This window comes from Meleagris gallopavo, chromosome 5 (genome assembly GCF_905368555.1).
Source record: "Meleagris gallopavo chromosome 5, MGAL_WU_HG_1.1, whole genome shotgun sequence".
NCBI lineage: Eukaryota > Metazoa > Chordata > Aves > Galliformes > Phasianidae > Meleagris > Meleagris gallopavo.
The window spans coordinates 8,470,839-8,493,954 of record NC_139408.1 but is presented as its reverse complement, the minus strand read 5'-3'; the positions used below and the strand labels follow the sequence as shown (position 1 = coordinate 8,493,954).

Genomic DNA, 23,116 nt, shown 5'->3' with positions numbered 1-23,116 from the left:
ACTCTTCGTACTGTACACTGTCATCCAAATCCTAGCTGTTTTCATTGCATATTTATAGTCTCAATAAAATGCATTTTCAAGCACCCTCTCTAAACTCTGTTGGCACTTCTTAACCAAAATAAATACTTTTTACAACATTTAATGGGATACAAGCAAAACCCCACAACTGTTTTTCCAGGACACACCTCTAAAACTCTCCCTTAGTGCCCTCACATACTATCCATCCACACACCAACTCCTAGAGAAAAAAAATGCCCAAGTTGTTTCCAGATTGTCACATATGTCTTTACACAATCTTCACTTTTCAAAACTTTCAACTACTTTTCCCTCGCCTTAACTATACATGCAAACATTTTGTTAAATGGCAGAATACACCTTTAGAGAAAGAGAGCAAAATGTGATTCTATCCTGCATCTGATCAAATGTTAGGTTAGATTACCTGGATTACACATGAAATATTACCTTCCATTTATTTTTCTTGTACCAATACAAATGAAGGTGTGTTTTCTACAGCCAGTGACCAAAGAATATGAACAAGTATACCAGAAGTTCCTGCACATGCAAGATTGGCCTACCACTTCAAATGCAAGAAATCATGCTACTATCACAACTAGCAAATATCATGTGTTTTTATATTCACATTCAGGCTAATGTATGCAGTATGTTTGAAGTCTTTCTCTCCAGCCCGTAACTAGCCCTGATTTCCTTCAGGAGGTAGGGAAACCCATGCTAGGTGATAAATATGTTTAACAGAAGAGCATCAAGGTACACACAGTCCTTTACCCTATAGCCTTCTGCAGCCTAGGGAGACAGTTTTGTCCTCACTCCTTTCTGAAAGTCACTCACTTTTCCAGAAGACACACAGGAAAGGGCAGAAGCAGCTGCTGAAAGCCATGACATTACCTAGCAAGAGTAAACCCAAATATTTTTGCACCTATTAAGAAACAGCTGTATACCTCAATGTCAAGGTTGGGAAACAAAAGGAAGGGTAAGAATGTGAAAAGAATGATTTCATGTAGCTCACAGAGCTTCAGGGAAAAAGAAATGCCTAGACAGAAAGAAACTCAAGATAGTGTAAAAAACACACATTAAACAAGAACTTCCACCTCACTATAATGTACATACACCTGCCTTTTCTTTTCTATTCACCAATAAATTCTCAAGCATGCAAAATAGAGTAACAGAGAAAGTTAGGCTTTTTCATATCTTCCCTCTTCTAAAAAAAGAAAAAAAAGCAATCAAACATCTAGAACAACTCCAAATAAATAAGAAAGCCAATACCTTTTGCAGTTAACACTGAACATTTTATTAGCACTAATTCCCCACTACTCCACAAAGAACTTTCCCCAGCCAACTACCCAAAGCCCTATGAACAATACACAACAAACAAGATAAATGAAAATCTCAACTCATTGCAAATTTCCTGGTTGCAAATTGTTGTGAAGTATAATTGACTGTATTTTCCTCTACCTAGAATCAAGTATATTCAGATGCTATGCTAGTCAGACATTCATCTAACAGCAAATTTACTTGAGGGAACTTTACCAACTGAATCACAGAATCATAGAATGACTTGGGTTGGAAGGAATCTCAAGGATCATCAAGTTCAAACTCTCCTGCCACAGGCAGAGTTGGTGTTGGATCAACATATTCCAAATACAAAATCTGTTTTCTCAGAGGGGTGAAGTGTCATCATTACTGTTATGGAAGAGGCATACTGCTTCAAGAGAAGATAATATCACAGTGTGAAGAACTGAAGATAGCTATGGAAGATAACCTAGAATATACCGAAAAACAAAAGGTGCCCGTAATTAAAGTCCGATTCAAGTGAAAGCTGATTGTATGATACAAAGAAACATACGATTTGAAGGTAACCACAATTTAACTTCTAAACTTACAGAATACACCTCTACAGCATAGATGACTTGCAGGCACTAACAGTTCATCTTTTCTTAAACATGACCTAAGGTCTAATATCTACATTCTCAGCTAATTTTACACTAACAAATTTTGCTTTTAATGCCATGAAATTACCCATGTAGATGTTAAGCACTGTAAGCAAGACACTTTTGCATGCTATCTTACTTTTATGAAAGTAATGAAAGCATGAGCTAGTAGGTGGTGCACTTTATGCCTAGAGCAGATTCTTATCCACAAAAATGGATTGGCAAATCGTCACTCCAAAGGAACGAAAAAGTAAATGCAACAACTATCTACGGCAGCAAGATTGAATTCAAGCTTCCCGTTTAGAGAATGAGATAAAATGGGGCAGGGAAGGGAGAAAGAAGGAGTAAGTAGAAGAACAGGATCAGTAGCACAATGAAACCAAATCGAACACATGTAGGAATGTGGCATTTATGATGCAAATTTGATACAATGCACTCCTCAACTAGTTTCTTTCAAATCTGCTTTGTGATTCATTGTTAAACAAATAATTGAAATGATTCATTAACAAAGGAATGAATGATCTAATATGGCTTTAAGTAAGTTAGACCCAGCACAACCTAGGGGAAGGCTGCCACAGGTTAAACAGTATTTTACCTTAAGAAGCGAAACATTCTTTCATTTTGGTTTGGAAAAAAAAATACAAAGGAACGGATTTTAATCTGAGTAATTGTAAATTATAAGTAAAATTGGAATAGATCCTCACCTATACCACATTACTGTTAGTGTCAGAGCTGATGAGATTATCCGGTATTAGTTTAAATATGGCATATTTATCTTCCATACTGATTTTAGCAACTTTGTAGATTTTGATCGACTAATTCAAAGATTTCTCTACTGGATCATTTTCAGTTACTGAGAGAGATAAAGTACTGAACTGCAATTGCAACACATCAACTTTAGCAGTTCATCTCATTGGGAATAAGCACCACAGTACTTTACGTTGTACAGTATTTTATAAAATAAGTAAGAAAAGAAAATCAACAAAAAAGTTGGGCATTCAAATAAATATGCTACATATTTTAAATTACTGCATACCAGAACTGAGTTTCATTGGTTTTACTGAGAGGAAAAAAAAAGGCTTCAAATGTGAATGAGATTGGAAGAGAGGAATACAGAAATAGCAATAAATATCTTCATACATAGCAACATGCTTCATGACAAAAGCTTAAGCTTTTAAGTGACCCAGACACATAATAAAGAATATTTTGAGGCTATTTATCCTATATGGCTTGAATTATAATATTGTTTTATTTCCAGATGAATGGTAGACATGTTCTTTCTCTTAGTAGTAACAACTTCCAGTCATTTCATTATATTCTGGAGAACAACTAATGCCGTAGCTCAGTGTGCCAAGGACAAAAAACACTTAAAAGTCTGGCTTCAAATGGACAGATTAATAATCACGAGCAAAGGCAAAGCTGCATGCTAACATTCTGAAAGTAATATTCAATTGGTGACCATCTTTGCTTCCCTTTCTATACAAGATTGAAAGGAGAGTACAAAACAGCATTTCACCTCGTTCCTGAAGAGAAAAAGAAAAGTCATTTGCATTAGCGAACATTCATAGCAGAATGTCTTCAGCCTCAAATGTACTACAAACAAAGGTATCTCATGAGAAGATAACATTAAAAGCTGTATTTGGAGGTGGGGAAAGAGGCATTTGGGGTGCTGGTAGTGGTGGGCTGTTTTTTAATTTATTGGTTTGGGGTTTTTTTTTTTTGGGGGGGGGGAAGAGGAGGCTGGAATCCCTCCCCCCCATTTTAATCCAGAAACAGTAGAAATATACTAGCTAAAACCTGAAGCTGCTAGCAAAGTGATCTGTGGTCTGAAACAACCAGAACTATACTGCTGAAGTTAACTACAGTTGCTACTTTGTTCTTCAGAGAAGTTTAAATATTTTAAGACTGGAAGTAAATACTTACTCTGCATACAAAAGCATTTACTTTAAAAATTACCTTTCACATTCTTTTGTACTTAGACAATGGATTGAGGCTATGTGACTGCTTTCTAGCAGGGGAAAAGATGAGTAAGAATTCTGCGTCTAATAAATGAAGAATCTGCCATGAAACAAATTTGTCTGATAGCACCGTCATTTTTTTACAATTCCTGAGGTGTAAACTGCAAGTTAATACAGAATACCCCCTGTTGAGCAACCGGCAACATAGTTTTACTTGTTTCTTTGCTACCTGCAAAATGTAACTTTAATCCTATTATGGGCAAATTGATGCAAATTACACTTATTCTCCACCTTCAAATAATGTGGTTTACTGGGAAGTCTTTCACATTAAGTATGCTTGGCAGGTGCCCCAGAACAGCAGCACAGGACCAGAGGGCAAGTGGAAGTTGGTTATAAGCCACCCCTCCACTTCTCTTACCCTTTGCCTAGTAGGAATAAGACCAATCCTCAGTATTATGCACAAAAAGCCCGAGGGCTGCTCCTAAACATGCCCTTCAAGCAGCTGTTACACAAGATGAAGATTGCCAAGACACCATGGCAGCTCCGCACAGCACAGAAGTTTCTTTCAGTGGGGATTAATCAGCTATAAAATATATATATATACTGTGCATAAACACGCTTCTAGCCCTCTGCAGACCTGATAAACCAAGTGCTGAACTCTGCTACCACTACGCTATAACCAAGGACAACAACATGAATAGCCTGTCCAAAACCTTTCCTCCTCAAGACAGCAAACACCAGATCTGCATCACATTTCTTTCTGATCTAACATAAAAGCAACACCAAAGCTCTTTGCAGTAGACATGCAGAATCCTATTTAACCGTTTTATCCATTGAGGAAACTACTTTAACACCCAAGGAAAAAACCCTACACTTTCAAAGTTCAGTTTTCACCTCCACTACGTGGCTATTGAGGTGTAAAACAAATCTCTCCACAACAAAGATGAATTACATCAAACTGCATCTCTTCCACTGGAACATCTGGTACAGAGACCAAAAAACCACAGAACAACAAAAACATACAGCATATATTTGTAAAACACATCTTGCATGTATCTTAGAAATAAGAAAAACTATCCTAAGCTTAATAGATAGAAGGCAGGATATATTCTATATGGAAAATAGTTTCCACTCACCCTTCTATAAATGACATTTCAACACTGTAAGTCTAGTCCAAAAGAACAAATGATCAGCAAGTGCTCTAATTTGACATATGCCACAAGCAAAACCCCAGATGTCTATTTTGCAAATAATCTACTTGCCAAAATAAGAAGTTTCATCACTCTTATTGCAAAAAAACACTGAAATCTACTTACCTGGCTTTGTATTAATATGCAACATAATTGAAATACTTAACAGCAGAAATGAGAGCTGTTCTCTGGAGCAAGGGGCCACAAGCTTCTTTCCGAATCCAACCTGCATCTGGTATCACTCAGAACACTGACAATGAAAGAAGAGCACGGCAGAAAGGCAGTGTCCAAGGCAAACAGCCTTATCCTTTTTAACTTCTGTTTTTATGTACAGTATTACAATCTAGATGTCACACACTTGCTTGGGTTTATTTTAAAGAACTGAGAAGTTATGGATGACAAGACCATGTTCTGTGTACAAAGTCTCTGCTAACTCCAGCTCCGGGAAGTCTCCATGCAGATGCAAGAGAAAAAAAGAGAACCTTTGTAAGAATGAAAGACATCCAAGGAGCATCATCAATACTAACAAAACAAAAAAAAAAAATCTACCAGTCAGATGCAAGAGAATTTTTCTATGAATGAAGCCAACTTCCTGGAGTAATGACACCAACTCCAATTCAACTGTAAATAAGGTAACAGCAAACCTCCAGCCCTTTCCTTCTGTTGGGCACCCTGCCCATCTGCATCCTTCTGTTCTTCCTTTTGCTTCTTCGTTGCCCCAGTTTCAACCTTAAGCAAAGGATTTTTCTCAGCCCATCTCATTACTCACCCATCACTTTCCTGCACAAAAGTTGTTATCACTGCAATATAACAGAAAAGGATGAGTTCTAATTTCACTCCTGTTTTCAGTTTTATCTCTTTAATATATGTAAGAACCTAAAGAACATTAAATTCATTGGGGAAAACATCTCACTTGGTTATTCACTTTTGATGCTCTTGTTTTGTCATGTGCAGTGAAAGAATATAAGAATAAAAAAATCCACAGTGACTTTTGGAGGATTTTATTTAAATTGGGAATAATGCTGGCTAATAAGTTGGCCCTCTATAGACTTAATACATCATGCAGAACCAATCACTATGACAAAAAGACATTTAATATTGCAACAAAAATATTCAAGAGGCAGCTAGAAGTCATTTTTCCTTAAACTTAAACTAAAGTAGTTTTCCATACACTCCAATTACATTTCAAGTTATGCTCTACTTACACAGAAAATAATCATAAAATATATTAACCATATATGAACAGAAGCAGAACAGATGTAAATGCCAAGGAATAATGAAACCAAAGCAGGAACATAGCCAGAACAACCCTTAAACACAACTCCAAGCCTCCTCAGGTCAAGATAATGTTCCTGCTGCTTCCTTCCCCTACAAAGTATTTTATTTATGTGCAGAGCATAAAGAACTAATGATGGCATGTGCTTTCAGTATGCTGAAGTTAGAACACCAGGAGCTCAGAGAACACAAGCTGAACAAGAGTCAACGCTCTGCACTTCACCACCCTGTTACTGAACCACACAGAGGCTGACATGATTCAGTGAAGGGACTTTCCTGAAAATGCAAGGTAAAGACAAAACTAAAACAAAACCGAACCCGTTTTGGCAGCAGAAGCAGATCTTTCTTCATTATGTGAATGCTTTCTATGTATGACCTCCCTCAAGTGACTGGCCAGTACACTCTGAAAACCTACTGTTATCAGGTACTTGAGTGATGGACACGACAGAACCCACTCCTGTATCTGAGGGCTCCAAACTCTGAGGACCTCTATTACCTAAAGTACTAAAAGTTTCCAAACAAATGTACAAAAAAAAAAAAAAAGTTACAACATCTAATACTCTCACTGCAAATCCCTACCTGTCTTCAATTTGTCTCAGACTTCTTTGCAAAGCTTATTGTCAATGGAAAAACAGAAAAATTTACCAGAGGCAGAATACTCACACTTCAGAGCTTTCAAAGTTAAAAATACACTACACAATTATAGGCAAAAAAAAAAAAAAAAAAAAAAAAAAAAAAAAAAAAAAGCTTAGCATTAACAGAGAAATCAGAATAGTTAGCCACTGCGCTAGAAACAAAAAAAACTATTACAGGTAAATATTAAAATAGAGAAATACTACCATTACTTTGGAAGAAAAGATAACCCACCCCCACAGCAACTGATCTTCAGGAAGAAGTACTCGCATGGAATCCAAGGAAATACATACTTGACCCAAAATCTATTTGAAAGATCCACATTTCCTGCTAAATTGCAACATCTGAGTAGCTTAATGTTGCTTTACACAGGCCACAATGTCACCCCAGAGCTGGGGAATAATTGTGACTTTTAAAGATGTGAAATTACTTTTGAGTAGTATTTGCCAACTATGTTAAAAATTAACATCTAAGTTCAAAGTATTCTCAAATATCTCATGCTCAGGCTCATAACAGCTCATTTGAAATGTTGAACACCATGTTTATGAACTACAGCACAGTTCAGGCAGCAGAGACAGATAAATCCCCTCTGTCTTCACTTCCTTTTTCTCGAAAGCAGTATCTTCAGACATGTCTTTTTCACCACTCAAATCAAAACAACCCTCCCCGAGTCTGAAACCGGTAAAGACAGGAAAATATTGTAAGTGCCTTTTGACAGCCCATCCAATGATGGTGATGCAGAGATCCTATTCAACACACTTCTCAACCATGTACCTTAAATCAAGTGTATACTCAAAGCTCCATACAGCACTGCAAATTCCTGTTTCAGAACTTGCTCAAACCAATCATTTGAACTCCAATCTGTAAAATACTTAGCATATATACCATCACACAAAATGTTTGCTCTAAAAAATAGATTTAATGCTGAGCTACTTCTAAAGCCTCTGCAATAAGAAGCTTTGAATTCCAGGTCCTTTACAGCTGTCTCTCTACTGCACTACCAGAACCATTTTTCTGAACGTTGCACGCTTACTGCCTAAAAGGCAGTGATCATAATCCCTTCCTAGTTCCTTTACTCTTTTTTGCTTCTTGTTAAAAATATAATGCTTCCTCTCTCAAAGTATTTTCAAAGCCACACTTCTTTAGTGAGAGGAAGGGGAACACAGAGCTGTACATGTTCCCATTGCTACAGATGTCATTTCTACATACAACATGACCAAGCTTCCTGATAGCAAATCTATTTAGAATTTGTTCAAAATTTGCATTTTACAACTGAAAGGTCATCTCAGTTGTCATTATTTCTCCCTCAGCTTCAGAGCGACTGCTGCATTCCTTCAGGTAAAGAGACACAGAAAGTTCATATAAAATTTCACCCATTGCCCTCCCCACCTGCATTCACACGCTCTTGGTGTCTTTTAATACCATACAACAAAGAAAAGGAAAGTAAGTCAATGATTACTCAATCTTAAGTGCTAATTTAATACCATACACTTTTTTTTTTTAATCATGCATCAGTAAAGGAAATTTGAAGTATTTTTTTCTACTCAAAGTGCAAGTATCAGCTGTGCACACAGGATGAAGGAGCAGTTCTCTCTCTTCCCAGAAACAAACAGCTGCTAAGTTTTTTTTTCCCTTGGGTTGCTTTTTGTTTGGTTGGTTTTTTTTGTTTTGCTCTATTTTTGTAAGCGTGCACGACATTGCTCACCTACAGGTGACGAGGAGTGAAGAGTCATTTGGAAGTTTCCCACCCTGTGAGTTTCCTGTGCTTCCAGTACAATGAAAAAATTAAATAATATTTTGATCTCACCAAAGCACAATTTTTGCCTAGCAGCTGTAAAAACGCCCATTAACAATAAAATTACTGACAGTAGTCAACGTTTCCCTCACACAAAACATTTTTCAGAACACAGATGACAAATGAAACTTTACAAAGAATGATTCACATATCCTGGTAGGACAAATATTTTGTCTGGACTGACTATAGACTAAAACCACATCAAAAACAAAGTTTTCCAGTAAGAGTGAGCATATCTTATAGCCCATATGTATTTAACAAAAACTACCTCCTCATCCTCTTGCCAAAATGGCATTAGTGCCAAAGATGAGGCCAGACATCATTTCTACTAGCTGAACCCAACATAAGGCACTTTTGTAAAGCAACCTAAGATGGCCTCAAGGCTTGGGCCCCAAGTGCTCAGACACTGCAACAGTGCTAGTGTCACCATTCAGACATCACAGAGCTACCCACCAATAGCCCAAGAGCATCTAAAAGAAAGATATGACAATTTACCTGGAGCATCTTTCATGAGAACAAACTGTGGCATAGTTGGAAAAGAATGATTTTTAGGCCAAAATACCAACAGCCCTGAACAATAGGGTCAAGTACTAGCCACAAAATGCAACTGCATCAATACCTTCATGATTTAAACCAAGTGGAAATAAGTACACACCAGCAATCACGTTTACAACTGCAAAAGAAAGATTATCACACAGTAGTCAAAACCAACTCATGATGTCATCTTACTAAACTACTACATGACCAACTTTGTTCTTCACAGCTGCAGAAAAGTCTCAAACAATATGTTTAGTTTCCAAACCAAGAACAAAAAGAATAGGCTGACTTCAAAAAGGCAATCAAAATTAACACCATTGTTTGAAACATCCACGAATTTCCACAAGTTAAACAGTATTTGTTTGTATTGCAACTTTCAAAGGTTAACAGTTTATTTCACCCCCCCCTTTCACAAGAATGCAGCTGCCAAAGTGACTTAAACTAAGTGGGGATCAACACAAAGAATGCAAACATTTATAAGAGATATGAAAAATAATATTGCATCAAATTTCATTTAAATCTGCGCACTAGAACTTTGAAACATCTGAAATGTTACTGTGCATCACTAGTCCTCCTAACACCAGCAATCAGTTCAGAACAAAAGCTGAACTTCCTATCACACGAATTCTATTTTTTCCCATGAATAGTAACATTATTTCACCTGATCTCCATGCATAGCTACAGGAGTACAGCAAACGCTGGTAAATACTTATGGAACCAAAGTGAAAAAGCGTGAAGAAGTAAACAGTTTTAAAATAAACACTCGTTTGTGAATTAAACAATGAGTACATTCCTTCAGTTGGAGATAATTCTCTTAAAAAACGTACTGCAAGAATAAAACATGATTCTGTGCTTATTGTCCCAGTAACCCAAAGTGACAGATTCCCTTGCTGTATTCTCTCTCCCCACAAACAAGCCACATTGCAAAGATTTTACAAGTCAAAATGCATTTCCAGTGCATGCATCATTAGCAGTAAAAAATTTAAAAAAGAAAATAAAACAACATAATCCTCAGCCCACACTTTGCAGTTCTAAGAAACCAAAGGAATTGCTTGCTTGAAAATAGAGCATAATTGAAGAAAACAGAGCTGCATCCACATTCTAGCAAACAATTAAGTACGACTTGAATCTGAACCCAAAATAAGTTATGTCTGTTAACTTGCAGCCAGCTCAGAATACTAGGTAGAGCATACAGAGCATAACACCTCTACTGCAAAGGAAAGCATGTAGTCTTCCAAATAAGAGTCAATTAAGTCTTTGAAACTGAGAATACCACTTTTGGATAGGTACCCCATCGAAGCAAGGTCTAAGTGATTAAGTGCCTTTAACCCCAATCACAATGGCCACTGAACCAGAGCTTAAAAAATTAAGTACTGGAGGACCTTGTTGCCTCTCCAGGAGAAGCATTACTTGGCATGCAAGAGAAACATGCAGAAAGATGTCACTTAGTTCTGTTGCTTGCAAAATAAATTGTTAAATTGATTTCTCCAAATACACCAACTCTTTAAAATTTATCTTATTTGTATATTAAATATTATTTATTAATAATTTAAATATAACTAGATTTATAATAATTATTAAATATTATTATTTAAATATACCATAAAGCACCTGGAATTTAACATGTCTGGGAACATCAATAGAATACTTTTTCTGCAGACATTAAATTGTATTCGAAGAAGTATTCGAAGAAGTATTGCATCTCAATACACAAGTCACTGTGGGGCTCAATGCTCACTTTCAGTTTTAGGATGTTTTATTAAAAACACTACAGACTGACACACAAAACATACCAGAAGCTGTTCTACACCCTTTCATTTATGTGTGTATAAACCCATGCAGAAATTACTTTCAGAAAAGGTAGATAAGCACATCAGAGGGCAAGATCACAATTCAAAATTACCGTCAGTGGATAATGTTATGAAAAACAGTAGAGGAGAAATGCAATGTTTCAGAGGTAGGACAGAACAGTCAACTGCACACACACGGGAAGGCCAATTAGCTGGGTAGCAGCTTGGTTAAAAGGGATGCAGAAGTAAAAGTATAACACTAAGGAAGCATAAGTGCTCTATGGGAAAGAAGAAAAAAAAAAAAATCACAGTGATGTCTACACACTAGGACTGCCTGTACAGCCAGGAAATAACAAGTGTCAGTTGCAGTATTGGCAAGATTTCATCTAAATTACCATATGCAGTTTGGTCACCACATTTCAAGGAGAATAATAAGCTTAAAACAGTATCAAAAAAGTACTTAAGTTAAATACTCTGAAAGCTCTTCTAGAGGTCAGATAGAGAAGCACTAGAACAGTCTGTCACTGGAAGCTGTGAACCTGCTGTCACTGGGGGTTTCCAAGAATGAGTTAAACAGATGCCCAGCAAGACCAATGAAAGCCAAAGCTAATTGTGGCCTGAAGCAAAGAATGGATCAGATGATTCCCAGAGGTGCTTATCCACTCTTTCAAAACATTCACAGATACAGAAACCAAGGCTAAACAAGACCTGTTTGAACACTATCTCCTGCCTTCTACTAGACTATCAAGAATAGGGACTATTGAGAGCCTAGACCACATCTAGAGAATGGACCAGTGAAGCCACATATTCTTGAAAGCAGTATTCTAAAAATGGACAAGTTACTAAGAAATGAACCACAATTTCATAAAAGATAAAGAAATCAATATACAAGCAGAAAAACAGACAAGCAAAAATAATTTATAAAGAAAAAAAAAGTAAAAACATCTGACAAGGCTAGAAGGCATGTTTTCTCAATACATTTCAAGACCACACGCACACAAAAATTAAAAAGCTTCAAGTGACAGTCTTGCCTCTTCCAAAAGTATGGTCATCCAGCAAGAGAGAACAAAATAATAAAAATGGCCTCTGCAAGGATGTTTTGTGAAGTACATATGATCTCATCTCTCTTCACAATAAGCACTATAAACAAAATATTTGGAAAACTCAGCACTGAAACAACAACCTTATAAAAGTGTCACGGCTTGAATCAACTGTTTATTCAGTGGCAAAATTAGTATCATTATTTATGCAGATTAATCAAACAGGAAAGAGAATCTTTTGAAATAAGAGTTTGAATTCCAAATCACAAACGTGGGTCAGCATGGTTTTGTTTTCTTCTCGCTTGCCTGTAACTGAGAAAACACGACACTTGCTTTGACTGTCCTGCCAGGTTACAGTGTCATCACAGCTGACACAGCACAGCCTTGGCACTCCATTCCTACTAAAACCCACTGAGATGGTTAGGGATGTGAATACCTCTCACTCTTCTTCAGCAGTTTTCTGGTCCCCAAGCTGGGAACAAGAGTCTCATGCTTCAGTCATGTCAGTACAAATTCAGGTGTCTCAGCTTAAAGCACACTTACAGGCAGCTTGAGTCAAAACTCTCAGCTCATCAGTCGAGCCAGCAAACAACAGGCGGGCTGTCTAAAATTGCTGTATGAACAGTTGCCCCCAGCCAAAGGGCAAATCTAAGACTTCCACAGGCATTATCTTAAATTGCTCCAGCAAAGTTGACCAATTGTTATTAAAACTTCAGTGCTTATTTTAAGTACCCATAAGAAAAAAAAAAAATCTAGAGAGAAAACTTGTTTTTCTACAGCCCTACGAACTGGCATGCTTTTCTGAACACCAACTCTCAGTTCTGACCACTTATTTCCATGGAATGCATCACTTCATTCTGTGCATGCACTTAGTTAACTTATGTTTTAGAAACACTGTTAAAAGCATCCATGCCAAACCTTGGACTGTCTACCACTGATGAAACTTGCTGATCATGAGAAACATGCATTTTCAGCTGTTCGTTTTGCCAAATCAAGCAGCTCCTCAGAAAAGAAAAAAAATAAAAAAATAAAAAAATTATAATTCATTCATTACCTTCCAAGAAACATGAGGTGAATCCCCCAAAATCAAAGGCAGTGCAACTCTCCCTTAACAAGGAAGTCAAACTGAGAGGTTTAGCTGCACTCAGGTCCCAATCTATTTCTCAGACAGAAGCACCAGGCTAAACTGCTTTACAAAAACCTCACTTCTCTCCCCTTCACAAGTTACTGAGTAAGAAGAAAGGACAATGAAGAGCTCTGGTGCCTACTACTAAAATGACCTGTATTTAACAGTTTAAAAGCAGCATATACCAATAATACAGAACAGTAGAAGTTCAGTCATTGCACAAGCTCTGCAGAACTACTATAGATTTTGGGAGGAGGAAAAGAGACTGCTTATGGAGAAATAGCACTAGAGGAACAAAGCACATGGCTTTCTTTTCTTATGCCGTTTACATTCTTACGAAACACAGTTTGAAAACATTAGAAATTAGAAACACTAGAAAACCGTTTCCTAATTTACAGTTACTTAAAAATTACACTGTGTCCATTCACCAGCATTTAAAATATCAATACTTATTGCAGTTATCTTTATGCTTTGCTAATAGCCAAGACCACTTGACTTTTGAAAAAGTCAACAGTATTTTGTTAGTAATACATGCTGTCATTTATTTGTATTTCATAGAACAAAAGTCATGGACCTACATTTTTTTATCCAGAGCACAAATGCATACGTTAAACACACACAACGAAAATGTATAAATGAAGCGTTCATTAATGCAGTATTGAAACTACAAGGTTTGTTGTGCTACAAGTGTAATGCTTTTAAGATAAGCAAACAGCTCACAGCCATAAGCATTACCTGTCCTTTGTGCTTATGTGATGAGCAGATATTTATTTTAACCATTAAACATCTGAAGATTTAATCTAAAATAAAATATTCAATGCTTGTCTTATCAGCCACTAGTATTTGTTCATGCCCAAAGGTGAGAAGAGGATCAACCTTTCTGTGCTAACAACCACTGTGGAATCGAGCGCACCCTCAGCAAGTTTGCTGACGACACCAAGCTGAGTGGTGTGGTCGACAGGATCGAAGGAAGGGAAGCCATTCAGAGGGACCTCAACAGACTTGAAAAGTGGGCTCGGGTGAAGCTAATGAGGTTCAACACAGCAAAGTGCAGAGTTTTGCACTTGGGCTGTGTTTTGCACTGGAGGAATCCCAGGCATCCATACAAATTGGAAAGAGTGGTCCTTGAGAGCAGCCCTGCAGAGAAGGACCTGGGGGTCCTGATGGATGAAGAACTTAACATGAGCCAGCAGTGTGCCCTTGCAGCTCGGAAGGCAAATGGTATCCTGGGCTCCATCAGAAGAGAACTGGCCAGCAGGGACAGGGAGGTGATTGTCCTTCTACTCAGCTCTTGTGAGGCCCCATCTGGAGTACTTTGTCCAGGTCTGGAGCCCCAAGTACAAGAAAGACAGGGAGCTGTTGGAGAGGGTCCAGAGGAGAGCCATGAAGACGATCAGGGGACTGGAGCACCTCCCCTACAAAGACAGGCTGAGGGAGCTGGGCTTGTTCAGCCTGGAGAAAAGAAGGCTGCGGGGTGACCTCATTGCAATCTTTCAAAGGAACCTACAAACAGGAGGGGAATCAACTCTTTGAAAGGTAGATAACAGCAGGACAAGGGGAAATCATTTTAAGTTGAAGGAGAGAAGATTTAGGTTGGATGTCAAGGGGAAATTCTTTAGAGAGAGAGTGGTGAGGTGCTGGAACAGGCTGCCCAGAGAGGCTGTGGATGCCCTGTCCCTGGAGGTGTTCAAGGCCAGATTGGATGGGGCCCTGGGCATTAAGTGGGGAGGTTGGTGGCCCTGCATGTAGCAGGGGAGTTGGAGATTCATGATCCTTGAGGTCCCTTCCAACCCTGGCAATTCTGTGATTCTGTGGAAGGTCTACCTAAGAAGAGGTACAGGAATACAGTACTTGTCTCAGTTCCCAGCAGAATCAACATCTGTTGGTGAACAGCCAAGAAGAAAAGCTGGGGGGAAAAAAAAAAAAAAAAAAAAAAAGGGAGAAACCAGACTGACTGGACAAAAGGACTTGATATCAGAAAAAAAGTATAGAAAAGATAGAATTGGCTAAACAGAGACTAAAAGAGAAGGGAAAGAGAGAAGAAATAAAGAGATACATTAAAGTCTGATGTTCTTCTAAGGTTAGACTGGAAAACCAAACCAGATGACAGAAAATCCCAAAATACCAGGATAGGCCAAGCAGAGCAAGCAGGAAGAGTCACCCCTGCCATACAGAGCAAGGATTCTCAAGCTACATGAACACGAACCACAGCCCACTACTGAGCTCAAAGATTATGCCGCCAACTGACAGCACACAATACTGCTGATATTAATAATTCATTTCCCAAAGCACATTTTTCCACAACCAAACTCAAGACTCTAAAATCATCATTCTTCTGCATTTGCAAGTGTCTCTGAAACACTACACCAGAAGGTCTCATCTTCCTTGGAGTTACAATTTCATCAGGTCCAACATGTAAATCACATTCTTTAAACAGACTTCTCCAGTCCAGCCAAAGACCTACCCAAGTGTAAGATAGTGATTTTTTTTTTTTTTTTAATTTGAAGTGTGTTCTTCAATCCTATGAACATACATTCAGAACACGTTAAAGCAATGTTAATCCTACGCTGATTTCCAAGATTTTGTAACCTCAGTAACATTCTCTTGTCTCTTTTTTACTCATTGAGGCCTTCTAGAGACCAATGTAGTTTTATATGCTGCTGTCCCAAATTTGTATCCAGGATTATGAGGATTTTATACCTTCCGTATATTAACATTCCCCTACCGCACCTACACAAAACCTCACAGTGAGTGCACTGTCACCAAAACTGGTTCTGGCTGTGGCACAAAGCATGCTACCTACATCCAGTTTAATAGAAAATTTGTGATTATTTTGTCATATTTACCTCCATACCCAGAGCATTACAAAGCAAACAAAGTGTGTTCATCGATGCCATCCTTTCATATCATACAATCTGCAGAAAATGGAGAACTGTAAATGTCAGAGACATGAAATCACCATGTACTCAGTCACTAACAGATAAGCAATAACAAGCATGTTCTCGGCTCACTGAGCTGGGATTTAGCTGCCAAATCCCAATCAACACTAATTGGATTGTCCTTGACTTCAGAATATACCATTGGCACCAAAGGAATAGTTTATTGGAACAGACTCGTATAAGTGGAATATATGCTCCAGAACACCAAACAGAAAAAAAATAATCTCAACAATAGAGTTCATCATTAGAAATAATTACTTTCAACCTATAAGCAATGAGCTGCAAGATCTTACACTACTGCTCAAGAGTAAATTAAGACAGGAATCAAAGGAGGGCTTTCTAATTAGCAGTATATATTTGTAAGATGCAACTTTCACTGGTGTTATCAAAATTGAGAAGTGAATGATTTCCACGGTGACTCTGGTTTCCCTTCATTTTTTACCTCATAAGTATCACTGGGTGGAGAGGTGGTTGGTATTTTAAAGTCATGTCAGTGAACTACTACAGCAGAATAATAATCTACCCCAGTGTTGTGAGACAAGACTATTATGCTTGTGACGGTGGAGGAGTTAAATATCACTCTCATTGTCCCCCACTGAAAAATATGCTTGCAGTTATAGAAAGCCAGTGCTTGAACAGTATTTGGGCTTGCATAACAAGCTGTTTTTCCACAAACACGTTGGATGAAAAGCGTCTTTTTGTTAGATAATCCACAATGTTAATCCAGGATAGAAAAGGAGAGAGAGTTTCTTTATTGCCATTTAGTCTTGAAATATCTCCAAAGAAAGTTACTTCCCTCAACTGAATCTACATCCTTATGTTTTAGAGGGAAACAAAGATAACTTACACCATAAACATTCCAGAAAAGGTCTAGATTTAAGTGGAAAGATTGAAAATAATATTATTGCTATGGCTGTGATGGAGGCAAGACCAAGTGAGTAAAGAGTTCAAATACAAGATTAATTAGCAGAGGTTCAAAGGAAAGAAAAGTTATACTGAGTCATGTTACTTTTTTTCTGAAAAGCTAGTGAATCTATAATTCAAGACAAGAGTCCAACTTTTTAGTCATATATCCAAATAGGCTGAATACATTCAGTGAAGAAATGCTACCAGAAAAAAAAAAAATGAGTTTTTCCCCTGCAAGTAGTTTTTCACGTTAGCCTTATCTCACAATTAAAAAAAAAAAAAAAAAAAAAAAAAAAAAAGGCAGCCACATGTAATGGGAAAGTGCTTTTCTCATTGTATTTCATTATAGTGTATAGTGTAGTGGAGACTGAAAGTAGTACTGAAAGAATAACCCAAGCAAAAACAAAGTCACAAGATACAGTTTCTTACACTAGAGCAACTAATTTGCTTAAGAAATGTTTAGGGCGCTCACATCCTTCCTTCTTCAGTCATACCCAACTACAGTAATCTCCTACCAACACAAAGACACACACATATCTGCATTCCGACTCAATTCCGATAGCACATTTGATGCTTCACTGAAGTACAATTACAATAATTTGTTTGCCCCAGAATGGAAGAACCTAGTTTTTAGGGTCCTTTTCCCACTCAGAGATTGGCATATTCAGATCAAGATTGCACTTGAGCCAAACTAAATCCCAACACAGGTAAGAAAGCCACTGATGTCCTTATTTTTCTACTTCTTCTATTTTACAAAGACTGCATAACAAGATCCCAAGAAATCATCTCCTCCTTAAATACGTGCTAGCACACAAGAATGCCCAACTATGAATATTCAATACCCCCAAAAATCTTACCATATTAGTATGAAAGGAATATTCCTTCAGGGGAAAAGTCTGCCTACAGGAAAAAAAAAAAAAAAAAAAAGACACCAAATTGGTGACTCTGTTTAGGAATTTATCCCACTCTATCAGTAACCACTTGTCTACTTTCAAAATCCACTAAGATAGGAGATGACGCAAGACAAGAAATGCTTCCCTGAAAAGTTGATAAAAATTATAACAGGAACCACCACAACAGAGCCTGCACATTAAATCAGCATTTATCAGTTATGACAACAGGCAAATAAAACTGCTATACTTTTACAAGCCTCACACCTTCTGTCATACACACTGTAACTACAGACAGCAAGGACAAAAAGCACAGGCTCTCTTCCCACAGCGGCCAAGTCTCACAGAAAACATTTTCTCCCACTCTCTCACAGGATTTCACAGTTAACTGCTGAGTACACAACAGCTTCCTATATCAAAACCATTATGGGTGTGCAGGCAGAATAAACAAATTCAGTATTTAGTTCTCTCTTCTTTAACCTTACCTTCCAGTTCCTGAGCAAAGAAGATAAAACTCTGGCTCTTTTACCTTTTTCATGTAGCACCACATGTAAACTCAAGCAATAAATTTATGACTATGGTTTTTACCAGCAAAAACAAGAGCAAACTAAACAGAAAGGCATTTTCTCATGCCCTTTTGTGATCTCTGCAAACATCTGTATTCTTCCAAAGTTCCATCCACATTCTGTTATGCAAAAATATTAATTGGGAATTTTTGGTGAAACACTTCAAACTCCACGGAGAAAGAAAATGGATATACGGTCATATCTTCCAGATCGTGTCTTGCTATTAACCCAGAGCCGACATTTTCTAGCACCTCTCTTCCCTTCAAAGAGGGAACCACTTCACAGTGGTTCCAAAGGCGTTCTCGAAATACACAGCAGCAATTGGCTAATTTTCATGGTGAAAGATACAAAGCAGTTTTTAAGTGGGAACATTGTCAACTGCATCTGAAATAGATAGAAATCTAGATGAATTAGATCACTTTTTGTGGAAAAGATTTTTCCTTAACTTTCTGTGTGCCTGGAAGTCTACTGACTATTGGGTGGTAGATGGCAAAGCTCATTCTGCACTCGAGATGAATTTCTGTGCATCTTGACAGCCCTGAATAATCTGACTGTGACCAGACCTGCTCTAAGGCAACCACTGCTTCTTCCAAAGTAAGGAAACTGAGGCACCTGGCCATCAGTTCTGTGCTCAGGGTCGTAGGACAATTCAAGTTGATAAAAATTCAGGCTGACTTACACTTCTCCTTTATGCTGATCCTGCACTCCTCAATACCCTGGTGAGCCAACTCAGTTAAAAAAAAAAAAAAAAAAAAAAAAAAAAAGAAGAATAACCCAGAGGCAATGGGGAAAAAAAGCAGGCAAAATACTTAGTAAAACAGCTCTTTTTGATAGGTCAGCATCCTAAAGCATGTCATCAGAAGGTCCAACAGTGTTAACACAAATGAAGGTAAGATTTAACACAACAGGGATGGCAACAGTAGGATTGCAGTAATAACAATTTACATGGATGCAGAGGATAATAGAAATGAACTTCAGAATGTGAGAGACATGGATCCTCACAGGATATTCCTTTCAATTTATTTGAAGAAAAAAAAAAAAACTCTCCTATTGTTTTGGATAAGGACTGTTAACATCAAAATCAAAGTTCTCCTACAATAGGAAAACATAGAAACATGCTCCTAAACTGCACAACATATTTCAGTAAGTATAGTGAATGTTTTTGAATAAAGCTAGATAATCTATACAAGAAAGCAGTACACCTTCACTGCATTTTCAGTATACTGAAGATCCTGGCAGATGTAGATGAGTCCATTCAATCCACACGAAGCTGGGACAAATGACGGCTGCTATAGAAAGACAGACAGCAGAGGAAGGAGAGCTCTTCTGGCATAACAGTTGTTAATATAAACATCCTTCCTTATTAACTTCAAGTGCATATTATCCAAACTGCTGCTGCCATACAGGTCGAGGAAGAGAGAAGGATTTTTGTTTGCTTGCTTATACAAAGACATTCCTGAGATTATCCCTGAAAAACAGTATAAGATGTAATCATACTCAACATTCAAATCAAATGTATTCAAACCGGGCCAGAACAGTGCAGAAGATATGAGGGGAGGAAAGAAAACAAAAACAAAACAAAACTTCAGAGCTTCATAGGTAATAAGTCTAGAATCCTTGAAATGTTTCCATCTGCTTTTTCATGAACAAGGAAGCATAAACACATCAAGTAAACTATGCATTCACAAGAAAAAAGAAAGGTCAGTACTCCATGTATTATGGGCCTGCTTGTGGGGGTAAAGGAATTTGGAAAACAATGCAAGCCTAGTCTCCAATAGAATGTTGTTTCTTCAAACATTTTTAGTACAAAGCATTAAAGTAACAAGAAGTAATCTAAATAACGAAGTCTAAATAGTTATTTTCTAAGCATGAACTTTTAAAATTAAGATTCTGGAGTTATGTTTGGATATGTGCAATTTCATACAAAGGAGCAATTCTAATAATCTTAATGAAACAGTTTATGCACAGGAAGCTAAACACATGCTTAAATGCTACAAATAAAAACATTTTACAAACATAAGGCTTTGCAATGTAATCTGCAACTTTATATCACATAGTGGCTACATCAGATCAGTCTAACCTTTAGGAAGGCAGCTTGCTTGCTTTGTCTCCAACTTACAAGCGCCCTTGGATTTTTGGTTATTAGTTTAGACTTGGGCTCTCTATTACAGCAGGGGAGAATGTTGCAAAATACTCCCAACAGGCGAGAGCAGACCATCTTCTTTAACAAAATTCTCCATACCAAACTTTCCATGATTTTGCCTCTACAGTTCAGACAAGTTTATTTCCAAAGTGAGCAGAGGGGGAACCACATCATAATCAAAGGAAGAATTATGCTGGTACCGTACAGTCCAGGAGAACCTTGGTGGAATTTTGTGAGCTACTGTATCTTTAAGGACAACTATCACACTTTCTCTAGATGTTATTTTTCCTAAAAGATGAAGAGATCTTACTCCAATAATTGATTTCCCACTACTTCACAGTGAATGAATGCAGACTCAGAGCAGTCGCTACTTCAGAGAATCACTTAGAGTAACCAACTTGTGTTTGTTGCACAGCCAAACAAAATACAGGACATCTCACCCTTTAAAATATTGCTTTATTGATGCTGTACATTCAAAGGATCGCTTGAAGCACACAGATGCACCAGCTGACAATCAGATCATTTGCAAATCGGTTTATATACCCAACTTGAGGTGTCGAAACGTGACGTTATGGTAACACAAACTTACACAACAGAAACTACCCACAGAACGATAACAGAAATCACCGCTTCCCTTTCATCAAAGCAGGTAAAAACCACAACGATTTTCTAAGACAAGCACCCATTCCTAAAGAGCGCCACAGCACTTCCCGAGGTCAGCGACGGCCCTTCTCAATTACTGATAAGCTGCACGCCCCAGTAACACGTGGCGAAAAGCCCGGCCGGCCCGCAACGTCCCTCGGAGGCTGCGTGTGCACGCGTGGTAGCGCTCAGCACAAAGCAGGCCGGGGAGCAGCAGTTAGAGCCGCAGCCTCGCGGGGAGGAGGGAAGGCCCGCTCCTCCGGCTCGGCGGGACGGGGGCCACAGTTCCGCGGGGCCGCCCCGCACGTTCCCCGCTTTCCTGAAGGAGCCTCCGCAGCCCCCGGCAGGCCGAGGCCGCGAAGCGCGCCCCAGCGCGGGGCTCGGCCAGGTGGGCAGCGCCGCGGCCGCCTCCCCGCCGGCAGAAGCCCGGCCCGGGGAACGGCCCCTCCGCTCTCCCGGGCCGCTCCGCCCCGCGAAGGGGCGCCGACCCCTACCGCGCCCCGTCGGACCGCAGAGCCCCCGCGGGGCGAGGCCGGCCCCTCCAGCGGCGCGGCGCGCGCGGAGTCTCCTCCTCCCGCGGCTCCCGACCGGAGGCGGGAGGGGGGCCGGGGCCGGGCAGGAGCGAGGGGAGGGGGGAAGAGGCCAGAGCACCGCGGAGCGGCCCCGCGCGCGGCCACACCTACCTGTCTTCTCGTGGTCATAGCCCACCACGATGAAGTAGTCGGCCAGCCTGGCCATGGCTGCGAGGGGCGCGCCTCGGGCCTCACCACCCCTGCTGCGGCGGCGGCTCCCGGGAGGCTCAGCATCCTCCGCAGCGCGCCCGCCGCAGAAGAAGCGGCACCACCTCAGCCATATTGTAGGCGCGGCGCGTCGTGCGCCTGCGCGCCGCCGAGCCGCTGCGCCGTGACCCCGCCGGGCTGGGCGTGGGCTGCGGGCGGCATGCGGCTACGGCCCCGCGCTGCCCTGGGCCGGGCGAGCGGTAGAGCGGCGGTCGTTTCGGGGCTTCCGCCGCCTGCGCTCCGAGGCGCCTCGCGCCGGCCCTCCTGCCCGTTCAGCGCGGCTCGAGCACTCCGCCCGGCGAGGCGCCCGCCCCCGGGCTCCTGGCTGTGCCGCGTTCTCCTCGGACCCTGGCGGGCCGGGCTCGCGCCGCGGCGGTGCCCCCGAGCGCTGCCCGAAAGCCAGCGGCGGAGCGGAGCGGTTCGCCCCCCGGCGCCCGTCCCGCACTGCCGCTCCCTAAGGGGCCTTTCCCGAGAGGAGCCGCGGACGGGCTCGTGGCACCGCATCTTCCGTGCGGGTATAAACCCGGCGGCGAGCGCTGCCCCGGGGTTGCGGGCTCGCGCTTCCAGGTTTCCTGTTTCCGTCCCGCCCGGGATGCGCGGAACATGGCGCTGCCGTGACACGGCCCCAGCGGTGCGGCGCGGCTCGCGGGCGGTGCCCGGCGGGCGACCATCAGACGACAGAGGGCCCGGTGGGATTTTGGCTGTCCCTCGCCGTGACACCTCCGCCGCGACCCCTCCGCCGCCCGCACCGGCCGCCGGGCGGGGGTAAAGCGAGCCCCGAGCAAGTTCTCACGCTGTGCCCCGCCGCTGCCCGGCCTCCAGCCCACGCTGCCTGCGGGTCTGGCGGTGCGTCGAGCGCTCGCGGATGCCCTATTTGTAACTCGTGGACCGGCACCGTTTGGACTCTTACTCTCGAGAGCCCGGTCGGCCGCCTTGTCTCAGAGACGAGACTGACAAACGG

The 23,116-nt window shown here is 40.4% G+C and overlaps 1 protein-coding gene across 5 annotated transcripts in view; it reads right to left on the bottom strand.

The window, feature by feature from the left end:
* SBF2 (SET binding factor 2) overlaps positions 1-22,315 on the bottom strand; it is a 240,596-nt gene extending 218,281 nt beyond the window's left edge. For 2 of the 5 annotated variants that reach the window (XM_085224147.1, XM_085224148.1), the window contains exon 1: positions 22,060-22,284. In XM_085224147.1, the coding sequence (XP_085080273.1) occupies positions 22,060-22,114 (55 nt within the window). In that variant the 5' untranslated portion in view covers positions 22,115-22,284. Of the gene's footprint in view, positions 1-22,059 lie in introns of all 5 variants that reach the window. The other 3 variants (XM_085224145.1, XM_085224146.1, XM_085224144.1) reach the window with 2 other exon arrangements.
* Between the last annotated feature and the right edge of the window lie 801 nt (positions 22,316-23,116).